The sequence below is a fragment of the Phalangium opilio genome, unplaced genomic scaffold (genome assembly GCF_054372755.1).
Source record: "Phalangium opilio isolate 3A_F unplaced genomic scaffold, DU_Popi_V2 ptg000217l_1, whole genome shotgun sequence".
In the NCBI taxonomy this organism is placed as follows: domain Eukaryota; kingdom Metazoa; phylum Arthropoda; class Arachnida; order Opiliones; family Phalangiidae; genus Phalangium; species Phalangium opilio.
The window spans coordinates 12209952-12224170 of NW_028324218.1; the positions used below are offsets into that span (position 1 = coordinate 12209952).

Below are 14219 nucleotides of genomic sequence, written 5' to 3' on the forward strand. Positions count from 1 at the left end.
TGAAAACTCACGTCAGCGTGACGCGAATGACGAAAATTACGTATTTTCCGACTGAGGAGAGGCGAAATAGCCCAGCCTCCTTTTACGTCCCCCCTTGTATTTTGAAAGGGGGGACTCGCGTTTACTTAGGCAACTTATACCTTCTGCCTTCTTGATATTATCTTATAATTAATAATCGGAAAGCAAACAGCAAAACCATAATCGCAAATGCATAGGAAAATGAACAACACGGTAATCAAATAAACCGCTAATTAAAATAAAGGAGCGTTGAAATTTTTCCAAGCGTTAAAAAAAAAGAAATAAAAAGAAACAATATCACCTTTTTTACCTACGAATGGATGTCTACACTATATAAGCCTGCGACTTATTTGCAATGCATGGAGAGGTTATGCGGCTACCCCCATGTCACAGTTAACTGAAGGCACCGTATTATAACTATTACCGTTAACCTAGCAAGCTTTGATGGAAAGGAGAAATAACGCAAAAAAAACTTATTTAACAAGTGGGGAGAGAAAAGGGTTTCGTACGAAATGAAAATGCCTGACTTTTCCAGCTTATCCCTGACCAAATTTTGGCAATAGCCCTGACCATTTTAAGGTGTTTACCAGAGCCCACTTCATCACACCTGGCTGATAATTATCATTGCTCGAAGCATGATTTTATGTACCGAAAGAAATCCCTGACACATCCCTGACCTTTTAGGAAAAAAAAATTAAATCCCTGACTTATCACTGACGTTTTCCCTTAATTTCCATATCCCTGACTTATTCAGGTTTTCCAGCTTATCCAGGTTCCGTACGAACGCTGGAGAACTTGTAAACTCAATGCAGAATGGTTTTTCCCCAAGTTCATTTAATAATTTATGTAATTGTAACCAAAAACCAAGTTGGAAGACCAAAATAAACCTCTCCGTGTTTAGACGAGGGTTATCTACCTACTTAAGAGGTTTTCTTAAATAATTCAATGAATATAATTGGTATTAATTATTCTAATGAAGAGTAACTTACCTTAATTCCAGTCTTTTTAAGAAACTTTATGACTGAAATAATTTTAAACATAGCCATTGTTGACGTATGCCTCTTTAAAGATCTGTGGAAATATAAGGTATATAAGTTAGTCAATTTCCGATTGGTGACAAGAAATAGCGCAATTGCGTGAACCTTTGTGATATTTAACCTTAACTATATTCTTCAATCATTGAACAAAACAAAATACCGATGCGCAAAAAAAAAATTCCAATTTTCTAAAAAGCATTTGGCTTCAAAGTTTATGCTATATTGCAATTAACGAGGGGATACTCACACGGGTAATCGGTACGCGCAGGAATGTATGGAGGGGTTGGAATTGCTAGGGTCAAATCCTAATCTGCGTGAAATAATCTTGGAAACTACTGGCGTGGCTTAATTTACGCTAGTGACGTCATAGCTTGACGTAAAAATCGTCTTTACCACTTAAATTATTTTCATTCATTCATTGGCTTCCAAAACAACTTGTTTGCTATAATTCTCCACCCTCTACCCTAGGTCCTCTGCCTAGGCTTAGAGAATCGAATATGAACGCGAACGGCGACGAATCAGCGCATTTAACTTTAAACAAGTTGGGAAAACCAAAATATTACCTCTCCGTGTCAAGAAGATTATATAAACTTAAGAATCCAATAAAAACGTTATTATGTTTCTGAGTTGGGGTTTCCCATTTTTGTTGTTGTTTTGAAAAATATATCGCAATGCACGGGCCTTGATAGATATAGGAGGCAATGAATGAAATATATCACAATGCACGGGCCTTGATAGATATAGGAGGCAATGAATGAAATATATCACAATGCACGGGCCTTGATAGATATAGGAGGCAATGAATGAAATATATCACAATGCACGGGCCTTGATAGATACAGGAGGCAATGAATGAAATATATCACAATGCACGGGCCTTCATAGATATAGGAGGCAACGAAGGAAATATATCGCATGCACGGGCCTTGGTAGATATATGAGGCAATGATAATCTCTCTCTTTGCACGAGAGGTTTATCTTTAATATTTAAATAAATATAATTATTTTTAATTATTTTAATCTTCAATAATTAACATTAATAATAGTTAAATCGTTTAAAATAAAGTTATACCTATTATCTTCTCAAACTTTGCTAATATTGACGTTTAAAGTGAAGGGTACCCCTCTTGCCCGCTTTTTTCAAATTTGGGGTATATATACGATTCGTTTCCATTATAATAGTAAGGAAATTGCGCAATTGCGAAAACCTTTGGTGGCGATCCCACCTTAGGGAGGCTAGACGTTTCTCGTAACCCTAGCTGATCGCCGCGTATATCCTAAAACCAAACGATGATAATGGAGTAGAAGCCAATGATACAGATTGGTGTCTATGTGGAATAGACGGAAGACCAGTGGATGGTGGTGTTAGAAGCCAGTGTAAGTGCAGACTGGTGTCAATGTTGGGATTGACAAAGAACAGAAGATGGTGGTGATTAGAAGCCAGTAAGAACAGACTGGTGTCCGTGTGGGATGGACGAAGACCAGAAGATGGTGGTGTGAGAACTCAAGTAGAGGAGCCATTTCCGTGACTGTGAAAGCAGTTCGGAAATGGCGAACACGTTTGCTCCGATACGCAAACTGCGAACGCGGTCACGTGGGTGTAACAACGGACAGACAGACAGACACACACACAGACACACAGACAGACACGGCCGTTACAGAACCTCTCCTGGACTACGTCACACGGAGAGGTAAAAATCTAATAGGTCACTTCTGCCATGCCTTTTTTTAACGAGTTATGACATTTTTTCGCCTTCGGTAGGCAGCTAAGCAGACGTAGGGGGAGGAGCTACACTTCTAAAAAATGGACTCGCCTTATGTTTCCACCATCAAGGGTACAACGAGAGCCCCGTTAGCCATTCCAGTCCCTCCATACAACCCTGGTACGCGCTATTCTAAAGAGATCAAGAATAATCTATCTTTGACAGTCAAAATTCATTACGGGTAAGCTGTACTAGGTGTACAGGTAATTTGAATGTGATTAGCCCCTCGGTATTTAATGTGATTAGCCCCTCGGTATTTAATGTTTTTTTAGATTATTGGAAAACAATTCACCTCATCACGCATGATTAGGTCATGCATTTCAAGTTTTGTCTCTTGTTAATACAGGAGTTCCTTTAAACCATACAACAGAATTTAAATCTCTAGATTAACGCTGGCACTAGCTTTTATGTTACTCAAAATAGGGTGGTAACGTTGCAAGTATACAAGTAGATACTGTGTAAAACTGAACAATGGAAATGTTGCCAGCTACGCATTTTTCTTTCAATATAAACAAGTATATCGACAAGTTTAATGATATTGAAATCAATAGATCCATAAACGAAAACGATCTTTCGTCGATACGCTTAACTTCTCAAGTGTGAGACATATTTTCTAACAACTGTGCGCGCTTTTGACCAAGGTGCTCGGCAAGTATCGAACAAATTCAATTTCATTATATGATATCCTTAGGTAAGAATGATATTTTACCCTGTAGAGAAAACGTTAGTCGTTGGAAATTTAAGGGATATTATCTGATATTATTAATAATTATTTTAAGCCTTGCCTAAAGAAGAATTTCAAAACATATTAAAGGAAAAGGTCAGGTAACATAACATTATAGAACGGCCTTTTTTTTAAATATAGAAGGAAAAAAAATATTAAAAAAATAAAATAATTGATCTTACAAAATAATTAGCATTTAATTAGTCTTAAAAACGAGGACTACTGTTTCGCCATTGGTTTTGTGGCGTCTGCTAAACCGAACCTGTTACCCTCACGGGATTGGCGAAATTCTTACAGGCTGTGAGAGGTAAGAGTAAAGGTAAGAGGTTTGGTTGAGCAATTGCCACTAAACCAATAGTTTTCGTTTTAAGACTAATTAAATACTAATTATATTGTAATTACGTAGTATATCCTTTTTTTAACATTTTTTTTTATAATTAGAAAAAGGCCGTTCTTTTCAGATTATGTTTGCCTCCCTTTTCTTAAAAGCATTTGGGTCATTTATTATACACTATCTAAAAACCTTTCCTCGAAATATTTGTTTTTAAAACTGGTCTATTAATTTGAATGATATCCAAAGACAATATATATGAATTTGAGCGAAATATTAATTTTTAATAACAAGGAACAATAAAAAAAATTGGAATTAAAGAACTAAAATTCCGAGGATAATAATAAAAGCATAAGTTTATCATGCCTCTAAGTAGAGATATGGCTGCTAATTCTATGGCAATAGTGTTTGTCTGGCTCCCTTTAATGAAACCCTATACTCTCTCCGTATCATTTATCACCTCAACTTCAACACAAAATTGTACTGCCTAGGCTAGCGTTTCTTTTATCCCTTTTAGAATGTTTCAGGACTGAAACCGCCTCTATCTCACGAGAGAGGGTGTTTTTGGGGTTCTTAAGTAAAATTCGTTTCCCCCCAATGCCTATACGAAACGTAAAAATCTTCTTTATTCCATTCGATGATTTTTTTCATGTGACCCATTTAGTAATCATCTCGAATGTTTGGTGACTGCACCGCGACGGGAATTTCAAAATTTTCTCTCTTCGAATCTTAGCGCTATACGAGTTCTGACATCACAGTAACCTGCGGAAGATGCCCAGTCGTAACCCATATTTGTGTACTTAGAGGCATGATAAACTTATGATAAAAGGTATACCTGGGTTCAATGAAAACTATAAACATAACTTGTACAAACTATCTTCTCAATTTAATGAATCGCATAACATAAACCAGAGTATCTGTTCCCTAATGTCGAATGATATTTGGTATAAGTAAAACCATAAGTATCATAATAACCATAAGTATGACAATTAGCCAAAACTAACTACAAACCTATTTTCGGACCTTTTACGTCATCATAAGTTCGCGCCCAGCACAGAGACCCCTAGCCGTGGAAAAAGAAGCGACTTCCGCCCCTTATCGGAAATCCGGTTCAGAGGTTTAAAGAGACTCCATTGAGATTTGAGTCAATGGTCCTAAGCCTTGGTTATATGGTTGATTTGTATTGACTTTTACCGACTTTAGCGCGACCACATTACGAAGTTGAAAATTGCCCTGGGTAGATTTAGTTGCCGAATATTTAGACTTCAAAAGGCTTATCATTTTTGGTGCTGAAATATCTGAATTATCGCAATCTCAAAGTCAAACATACAAACACCGTGACCGCGCGAGCTCGTACAATAAATAGCAGACGAGCTATTTCCGACACAAATACGTTCAAGGAGATGGTTTATTGTCATTGGCTAAAATTGTATAGCTATGTCATTCGCCAAAGACCAGCATGAAGTACTCGACGGAGTTGCAAGTCCTGGCCTGATATAAGTGAGAGTGTCAGTGTTGATTATAGGTTTCATTTTGAAATTTGCATTATTACAATAGGAAGAGTCATACTTCTGTTTATTACGTTACTTATGGTAAAACTATTAAAAGGAGTTTCGTGAAAACAAGATGAAAAGTTCCTCGAAATTGTGAACCGAGCTTTAGTTCCGTTCCCCACTTGATCATACTATTTTCGACTCACTATAGAGCCACGTCACGTCCCCTGATGCACGGTACATTTGGTGGTTGTCTTCTCAGCGAAGTTGGGAATCTGCAATACCTAGTATTTTTATTAGAGATGGGCCGATACCAGTTTTAACCGATACCGATATCATTCGATATTTGGGAAACCGATACCGATATTTTACCCGATCCTTCGAATAAACCGATATTAAACCGATACCGATATATTAACCGATATCAATAAGAAAATAGATGCTATAATATAGGTTGTAGAGATGGGCCGATACTGATCCCATATCGGTATCGGTACCGATATTTGACTTTAAACGATATATCGGTATTGGTTGACAATAAACCGATATTTTTCCTTAAAAAATATCGGGTAGAAATATCGGTTCATTTTTAACCGATACCGATATATCGGTTAAAGTCAAATATCGGTACCGATACCGATATGGGATCGGTATCGGCCCATCTCTAGTATTTATACACATCCATGCCTAAATTTACGTATTTCATTCAGTGCCATACCTACTGTTGTTATGTTACGCAAACGTAAGCATTATTAAATTTATATTTTATCGATCACATATCGAGTAGTTCTATTATCAAGAACGTTAATGGATAAACATTGAAGGGCAATACATTGAAATTGAAATGGTGTTTTTTAAGTATTCCATTTTAATGGAAAAATCAATGTTTTGAGACACCGTTAAAGCCAAAGCACAAATTATATCAGAAACATCGTGCGAAGTATGGTTGACAACAAGCAGTCTTTACGATGGGGAGTTTTTAATGTAAGTATTATTGAATTTATTTCTCAGCGCGGTCGGTTAGCCGTGTCATATGGGCTAGATGTTATCCCTCTATGCATTGTAAAGCGAGGTATTAGCCAATTGCCGAAATCGGTAATGATTACGTAATTATTCTCGGATAGCTCCAACTGTAATCAACCGTAATCAGTTTTAATCATTGACAATAATTTGTGCAATCACACGAAATCATCACACGTAATTATTCGTTAATCATTCGAACTCCTTCGTTTTCCTGTAATCAAGCGTAATCATTGACAATAATTTATGTAATCACGCGAAATCATCCGTAATCATTAACAAGCAATAGGCCATTCTAGTGTATAAAGACTGGAAACTGAACTAAAATTGAATTTTTTGCGTTAACGACGTATATCCGCCGTTCTATCTGATATTCTCGACTTTCATTTTTATAACGCTTTTAAGTCTTGTTTTAAAAAACAACCTATGGAAAACACAAATACAAAAAATTAGTAAGAAAGTTTATAATAATTTTTAGCAGATGTTTATGGGGATATAGGTAAAAAACAGATCTATTCTCAAGTAGAACAAGCTGCATGATTGATGTAAGAAACTCAGAAGTGGTTTGATTGAGTTCCTCAAGGTTGGTTTCACGAACCCCTAGCCATTAACCCTTTAATGAACTTTCTTATTTAGATCCTTAAGAGTTTAGCTTTCCGATTAGCCCCTAATTATTGATCGTTTCATTGAATTTGAAAGTTGTAAAACATTATCATTTACATTCTACTACATTTCATACGGATGGGTAAAGACCATTTATTAATAGCAGAATGGGATAACAGAAGAAGGATGACACTCTGTATCCTCTTAAGTCATTCTTTCCAGGCTCACCCTTTTTGCTTGCTTCCCTGCTCATCAAACTATAGATGGGCATCGCGCCGTCGGGTCAATTCTATTGCTGTTTGGTATCCTCAGCAATCAACCCACAAACCTCATCTTGTCATGGGACAAATATTCACAAGCGTGCCTTGACAAATAATTAAGCGTAATAGAGTAATGATGAGGGAACTATTTATCGCGTATGTGATTTGGTTTAGTAACCTAGCTCCAAATGCTCTGATGTTGGGAAGAATGCGTTAGACTTACCCCACTTTGTGGTACACTTCTTTCGAAGAGAAGTATTATATACTTTTGGTAATAGTGCCTACATACAACGGAAACTCGTCCCGGTATCTTGTCCTTTAAAAAACCGGGTAACACCACGTGCTTTATACACGTACTTGAATTTCTACATTTTTTAAAATATTAGAATGATCCGTGGAGTAATATCAGTAAAGATACCAATGGACTTAAACTATCGGGGAGATTAACGGACTTTTTCGACTATTTGATTAAGTCCCTCAATTTAAGGTATTAGTAAACCACCTATGCAATTTTCGTTTTATGGCATAAACTATGACTTTTCTCGTTCCAGTCGAGGTCTGTACTTCCCTGACAACGATCAAACTGGAATTCTGCACAATGGCAGGTGGAATGGAGCTCTGGGAATGATTGCAAGAAACGTTCGTAAAGATTATACACATTCTAAAAGCCCCCAACCTGTTTCAGTCTCGATGCTTCTTCCAATACTTGGAAAATCGAAAGTTGAAGAGGACTTAGAGCCTGAAATGAAAATAGAATTAATTTTGTAAGGTTTAAATTCCTATCAGCCTGACGAGTTAAAAGAATACTTGATTCGACTTTAACGAATACTCGATTTGAATTTAACGAATACTCGATTCGAATTTAACGAATACTCGATTCGAATGAAACGAATGCTCGATACGAATCAAACGAATGCTCGATACGAATCAAACGAATACTCGATACGAATCAAACGAATACTCGATACGAATCAAACGAATACTCGATACGAATCAAACGAATACTCGATACGAATCGAACGAATACTCTATTCGAATCAAACGAATACTCTATTCGAATCAAACGAATACTCTATTCGAATCAAACGAATGCTCGATTTGAATGAAACGAATGCTCGATTCGAATTTAACGAATACTCGATTCGAATGAAACGAATACTCGATTCGAATGAAACGAATACTCGATTCGAACTAAACGAATACTCGATTCGAACTAAACGAATACTCGTTTCGAATCAAACGAATACTCGATACGAATCAAACGAATACTCGATACGAATCAAACGAATACTCGATACGAATCGAACGAATACTCTATTCGAATCAAACGAATACTCTATTCGAATCAAACGAATACTCTATTCGAATCAAACGAATGCTCGATTTGAATGAAACGAATGCTCGATTCGAATTTAACGAATACTCGATTCGAATGAAACGAATACTCGATTCGAATGAAACGAATACTCGATTCGAACTAAACGAATACTCGATTCGAACTAAACGAATACTCGTTTCGAATCAAACGAATACTCGATTCGAATTTAACGAATACTCGATTCGAATTTAACGAATACTCGATTCGAATGAAGCGAATACTCGATTTGAATGAAACGAATGCTCGATACGAATCAAACGAATACTCTATTCGAATCAAACGAATACTCTATTCGAATGAAACGAATACTCTATTCGAATGAAACGAATACTCGATTCGAATTAAACGAATACTATTCGAAAATTCGGCTATTATAACCCTAGAAAGAAGGAACCGAATTCAAAATGTATTGACTTATTTTCTGGCGACTATAAATGCTTTTAATGTTACAATCACAAAATTATTATTATACAAACATATGATGCATGAAACGTCAAACAATTACACCATTTGTGGATTTCATATGTGATTCTAATGATATTTTAACAGGAAGTGGATATTGTTTTCCCTCCAATATTCGTGAATGAAGAAAGATTCACGGTGGGTGAATTTACTTCTCCAGTTGCGTCCGTTCCTTACACGATCTTGGCAGGCGTGAAAAGATTAGCTCATGAAAACGCCCAATTTTTCTCGTTCAAAGTTGTCCAATTCGAAGTATTTCAAATTTTTTTACACAGTAGTTCGTTTTATTTTTACTTTTGAAATATATATATTTATTTCAGGTTTGGATATTGCTAATAGTTTTCGCCATAATTATATCAATATTTTGTTACGCGACCAATGGAATTGAAGCCATGATAGAGGGACATCAGCGACGACACCATAACCATTGCTACGAGTTCATGAAATACGTTTTTGTCTGTTTTGCTATTTTAACATTAAAAGGTAAGGGGCGGCTTCTACTGAGATGCTCAGACTATGAGTAATAACTTGCTTGTGAAAACCCAGGGATTTTTTACCTTATTTCATATCCAAAGCTTAACAGTTTCCAGTTTTAAGTAACCCTTCGAGAAAGAAATTTTTGGATAATAGTTTTACTCTTTGGCCCGTGTTTTTGTTTAGAACCGGAAACGTTGAGTGTTATCATAATTTTATAAGATATGTTCCATAAGTATGACACTTCCTATTGTTCGTAATGCTAGAGACTTACTGAGGGCTAGTTCAAGAACGACGCGATAATTGACTAGACCTCTTCCTATTTAGTTTGAACTAAGGCTTTGATAGCGCCTCACCAGGCGTCGCTTTACGAGAGTCTATGACTTTCACCTACGTCACTTCATGGGAAGCTCTCAGTAACGAGTGACAAACGTATGGAACATATCATATTATAGAAAGAACCCCATTTTAAATTATCAACAACCGCCTGAATCGTTTAGCAAAGGAAAATTACTTTTGGACTTTACCTTCTTTTCTCACTAAATCTCAATGTTAGTACTAAATATTTCGGGACGAATTTACTATTTTACTAGACTTATAAACATATCGGACGAGCCCTCTTCTCAACGGATAGAAGAGAATTTAAATGTGGGGGAAAAATTTCAAAAAAGCTTAGACGGTTTAGCTAAGCCATTTGCTTTAACGGAATCAATTATGATCAATATCTGCCCTTTTGAAAATAGGTTATAATAAATTTTTGGGAGAGAGTTTTTAAGAGTAGGATCGAATTTTGTGTCTCTTTCAAAATACAGATTATTTCAAAACATTAATATAGATTCATAAAACTATTCTTACTGATACACATATTTACTTAAATTTTATTACAGTCTCACCCATCAATTGTAAAACACTGGGACGGCGTGTAATTTTATTTTCCTGGATGTTTGGAGTCGTTTTGATTATCAGCATATTTTCTTGCTCAATTATATCACGTCTTAACTCAAAAACCAATAAGAAAATCGATTCATTCAGCGATATACTCCGATATCCTAAACTTCGGCCTTTGATTCGCAACAATAGCTTTATTTTCAAGTATATTATGGTAAGATCAGAATATTAGTACAGGAATACATAGATTTCTTTTACTTGGAATCCTTAAACGCCCATACTAACATCTGATTGAAGGTAAGGGTAAGGGCTAATATCTTCGTTAAACCGCTAGCTCCTCCTTCCTCGCATTTCATTAGCCATTGGAATGTATATGCTGCATTGGATCTGTTGCGACGCGCATAGGTCGATATTCACGTCATTTTTACAACTTCTCCTCCCAAATTTAAGCAGAAAGGACCAGAAAATGGTCTCTCAAAGATTCCAAGTTGAAGAAATCTATGAATTCCTGATGAGTGAGTTCTTACCGAAAAGTGTTTTACCTTTGCTTAAATTCCAGAAATCGGAGAACAAGGGCTTGAGTCTTCTGAGAAAACAAATTCAGACACAGAAGAGTACAATTCCCAAAGAAGCGTTTAATGCGAAGAAAACGATAAAAGATATTTCAGATTATAAAGCAGTAGCCATAGAGACAGAACCGAATTTATCCAAAATGGTCGCAGGACAATGCACGCAAGCAACACAGTTTTATTTGGCTAGAAATGGAATTACACAAGTGTTCGCTGCCATCCCGATGCGCAAGGATTTACCGAATAACATAAAGAAGGATTTAAATTTGGGGTAAACAATTTAAAATAAGGTTTGGGCGTTAGATCGGTACGCCACAATTTTGTCCCGTGACAGTAAGGTCTTGGGACAAATTGGTCTCTTGACAGTGAGGTCGTGGGTCAAGTTGGTCTTGTGACCGTATGGTTTTGGAACAAATTGGTCATGTGATAATATTGTCTTGGAACAAATAGCTCAAGTGATAATATTGTCTTGGAACAAATTGGTCATGTGATAATATTGTCTTGGAACAAACTGATTTCGTGGGACAAATTGGTCTTGTCTCTGTAAGGTCCTGGGAATTTAATTCGAGACAGTCAGGTCGTGGGTCTAATTGATCTTGCGACAGTAAGGTTTAATCAATTTGACAGGATCTTACTATTACGAGACCAATTTGTCAAAGTTGTCTTGTGACAGTAAGGTCTTGGAACAAACATTTCTCGTGAGAGTAAGGTCGTGGGACAAATTAATATTGTGACAAAGAGACCTGGTCTTTTCTCAGATGGAGCTTCGCAAGTTAATTAACAATAAAAGTCGTCTAGCATAGCCAATGAATAGTTTTTGTACTATTGTACTAGAATAATTAAAAATTCTATGCACATACATTTTTCAATTGTAGAATAGCTTATAAAGCCGTTTTTTACGTTATAGGGTGTTATTGTACACGGAAATTGGCTTGATGAACATAGACTGGGAAGGAAAACGCGTAAATTACTCGAAACCTTCGTGTCTTAACTTGGTTGAGATACAAAGTGAAGAATTCGAAGCTATGGATTTTAGAGACTTGCTAATATGTTTTAACATTTGGCTAATTGGAACGGTAGCTCTGCCCGTTGTTCTCCTTATTGAAATAATTGTCCATTCGTTATCAGGAACTTCGACCTCATGTTCAAAAAAATTGTGGGCACGACGAAAACCCCGACCATTATTGCGGAAGGTCAAAGTAGCGATTCTCACGAAAGATTTGTCAATCACCAAAATAGCCACTGAATAGGAGTTAAAATATAAGTATTGGGGTTGTTTCTGATAAGACTGGGTGTGTTCTTAGGTTCAAACTTTGTGGAAAGTAAAATAACATGGATCTATGACATATTTTTACGGAGTTAAAGGCTTCCAAGCACTGGCCCCTTAAGAAGGAAATAAACGTTCTTAGATTCAAGACTGACATGATTTACACTACATGTGTGACTATTTCCTTGTCTTAAGTATCAACGTTCGGAGGGCCATACCTCAGTAATAAAACGTTGTAGACCCCAAATGTTTTGACACTTTTCCCCTCAGTTTGGCCATAAGTCCACACCCTTTAATTGGTAGCGTCATGAGTCGTATAGCTCAAGTTTTGTCGCCCATACGCTTAGCTAACAGGAGTGCGCCCCACCCCCGACTGCGTTCTTTGTTATGTGTATAAATTTGCTGTAAAAATATTTACTAATATATGAAATTGCATTCCGTGTATACCTATACTTAACCGATACCAATAAATTTAAAGATATCCATATTAACAAGAAATTATTATATTTGTACAAACAATAACTACGTTATTATTTAAAGTAATATGTGATCGTGTCTATACTTTAATATTTTAAATAATGCATACATAACTACGTGGATCGTCGAATTATTTAATATGCTGTTTGGAAAAGGAGGAAAATATTCTACATTGACCTTCACTTTAAATCTTAAATGATAGACAGTTCTCAAGTTAACATAAGTATACCTTAAAACCTAATTTTAAAAATATTTTCCGTTTATATATATTTGTAAATAATTGAGTTTAATATTTATATATGCAAAAACAGAACAAGAAACATTGCAATGGATATTCTTATAATTGGCTAAATAGTGATTATACATAATTAAATAAAACAAACATGTTTGAAAATATCGCTTAATTTTTAACCGAAGCCCAGGTATCGGTATACAGAAATATTGGTACCAAGACAAATTAGACATAGATTTCTGTTCATGTATGCAAGAATATGTTTTTCGTGAAGCTGTAAGTACCCTTAGTCGGCTACTGTGATATATTATTTTTCGATACAATGATCATATTTTTGTCACCAAGAACTGATTTAAGACTTGATATACTTAAGCAATTCTTACGGAGATTAATATTCTGCATGGCGATTTTGCCATGGTAGACGTAGCTTTCTGTACGATTTCATCTATATTTCCCGATATGGCACTATTGTGAGAAAAGCAATTAATTTGTACTCCCCGAAGTTGACACACTTAACAACATTTAAGCACAATGACAACGTTAGTAAATACACATTGAATTACAAGAATAGATGAAATTTTAACTTAAGAACTAAATTTTCGAGTCTCAGAAATGTTTTAAAACAACTCTAGCGAACTAATTGGCTTTACAGAAATAATGAATATAAATAAATATAAAACAACTATAGCTTCTTAAACATTAATTCCACTCAGAGTCTACCATATTTATTTATTGCGAAAACATTGAATATGTACCACTAAGAAAAATATTTGGTATACCGCGTTTTATAATTTGTCATATGTTTCTTTAAAGTGCTTATGTCGATTAACATTAATTTATTTTTCGAAAATCATTGCTATGGTTTAACCAACATCATTGGAACGTTTTAACCAACATCATTGTAACGTTTTAACCAACATCATTGTAACGTTTTAACCAACATCATTGTAACGTTTTAACCAACATCAAGGCGAGGTTTAAACCAACATTATTGCAACCAAGTTAACCAACATCATTGCGAACGCGTCTAACAAATATCATTGCAACAGTTTAACCAATACCATTGCAAAGAATTAACCAAAATCATTCCAACGCTAAAACCAAAATTATACCAACGTTCTAACCAAAACTATTCCAAAGCTTTAATCAAAATAAATGGAACACTTTAACCAAAATAAATGGAACACTTTAACCAAAATCATTAAATCACTTCAAGCAAAGTA

General features: G+C 35.7%; 1 protein-coding gene across 1 annotated transcript; it reads left to right on the forward strand.

The window, feature by feature from the left end:
* The first annotated feature begins 6008 nt into the window (after positions 1-6008).
* Positions 6009-13791, forward strand: LOC149616344 (glutamate receptor U1-like). The gene is made up of 8 exons (XM_089856714.1): positions 6009-6350; positions 7636-7736; positions 7801-7888; positions 9177-9341; positions 9410-9572; positions 10451-10665; positions 11011-11291; positions 11928-13791. Exons 1-8 carry the CDS (start codon positions 6309-6311, stop codon positions 12268-12270), a joined length of 1398 nt encoding a protein of 465 aa, XP_089712840.1. The 5' UTR covers positions 6009-6308; the 3' UTR covers positions 12271-13791.
* The last annotated feature ends 428 nt before the right edge of the window (positions 13792-14219 follow it).

Bases quoted from the DNA above. Each gene is read 5' to 3' on its own strand.
- LOC149616344 (XM_089856714.1), top strand. From the start codon at position 6,309: ATGGTTGACAACAAGCAGTCTTTACGATGGGGAGTTTTTAAT. The intron at 7,737-7,800 runs GTATTAGTAAAC...TTCTCGTTCCAG, and splicing joins ATTAAGTCCCTCAATTTAAG to TCGAGGTCTGTACTTCCCTG. The intron at 11,292-11,927 runs GTAAACAATTTA...TTTACGTTATAG, and splicing joins AAGAAGGATTTAAATTTGGG to GGTGTTATTGTACACGGAAA.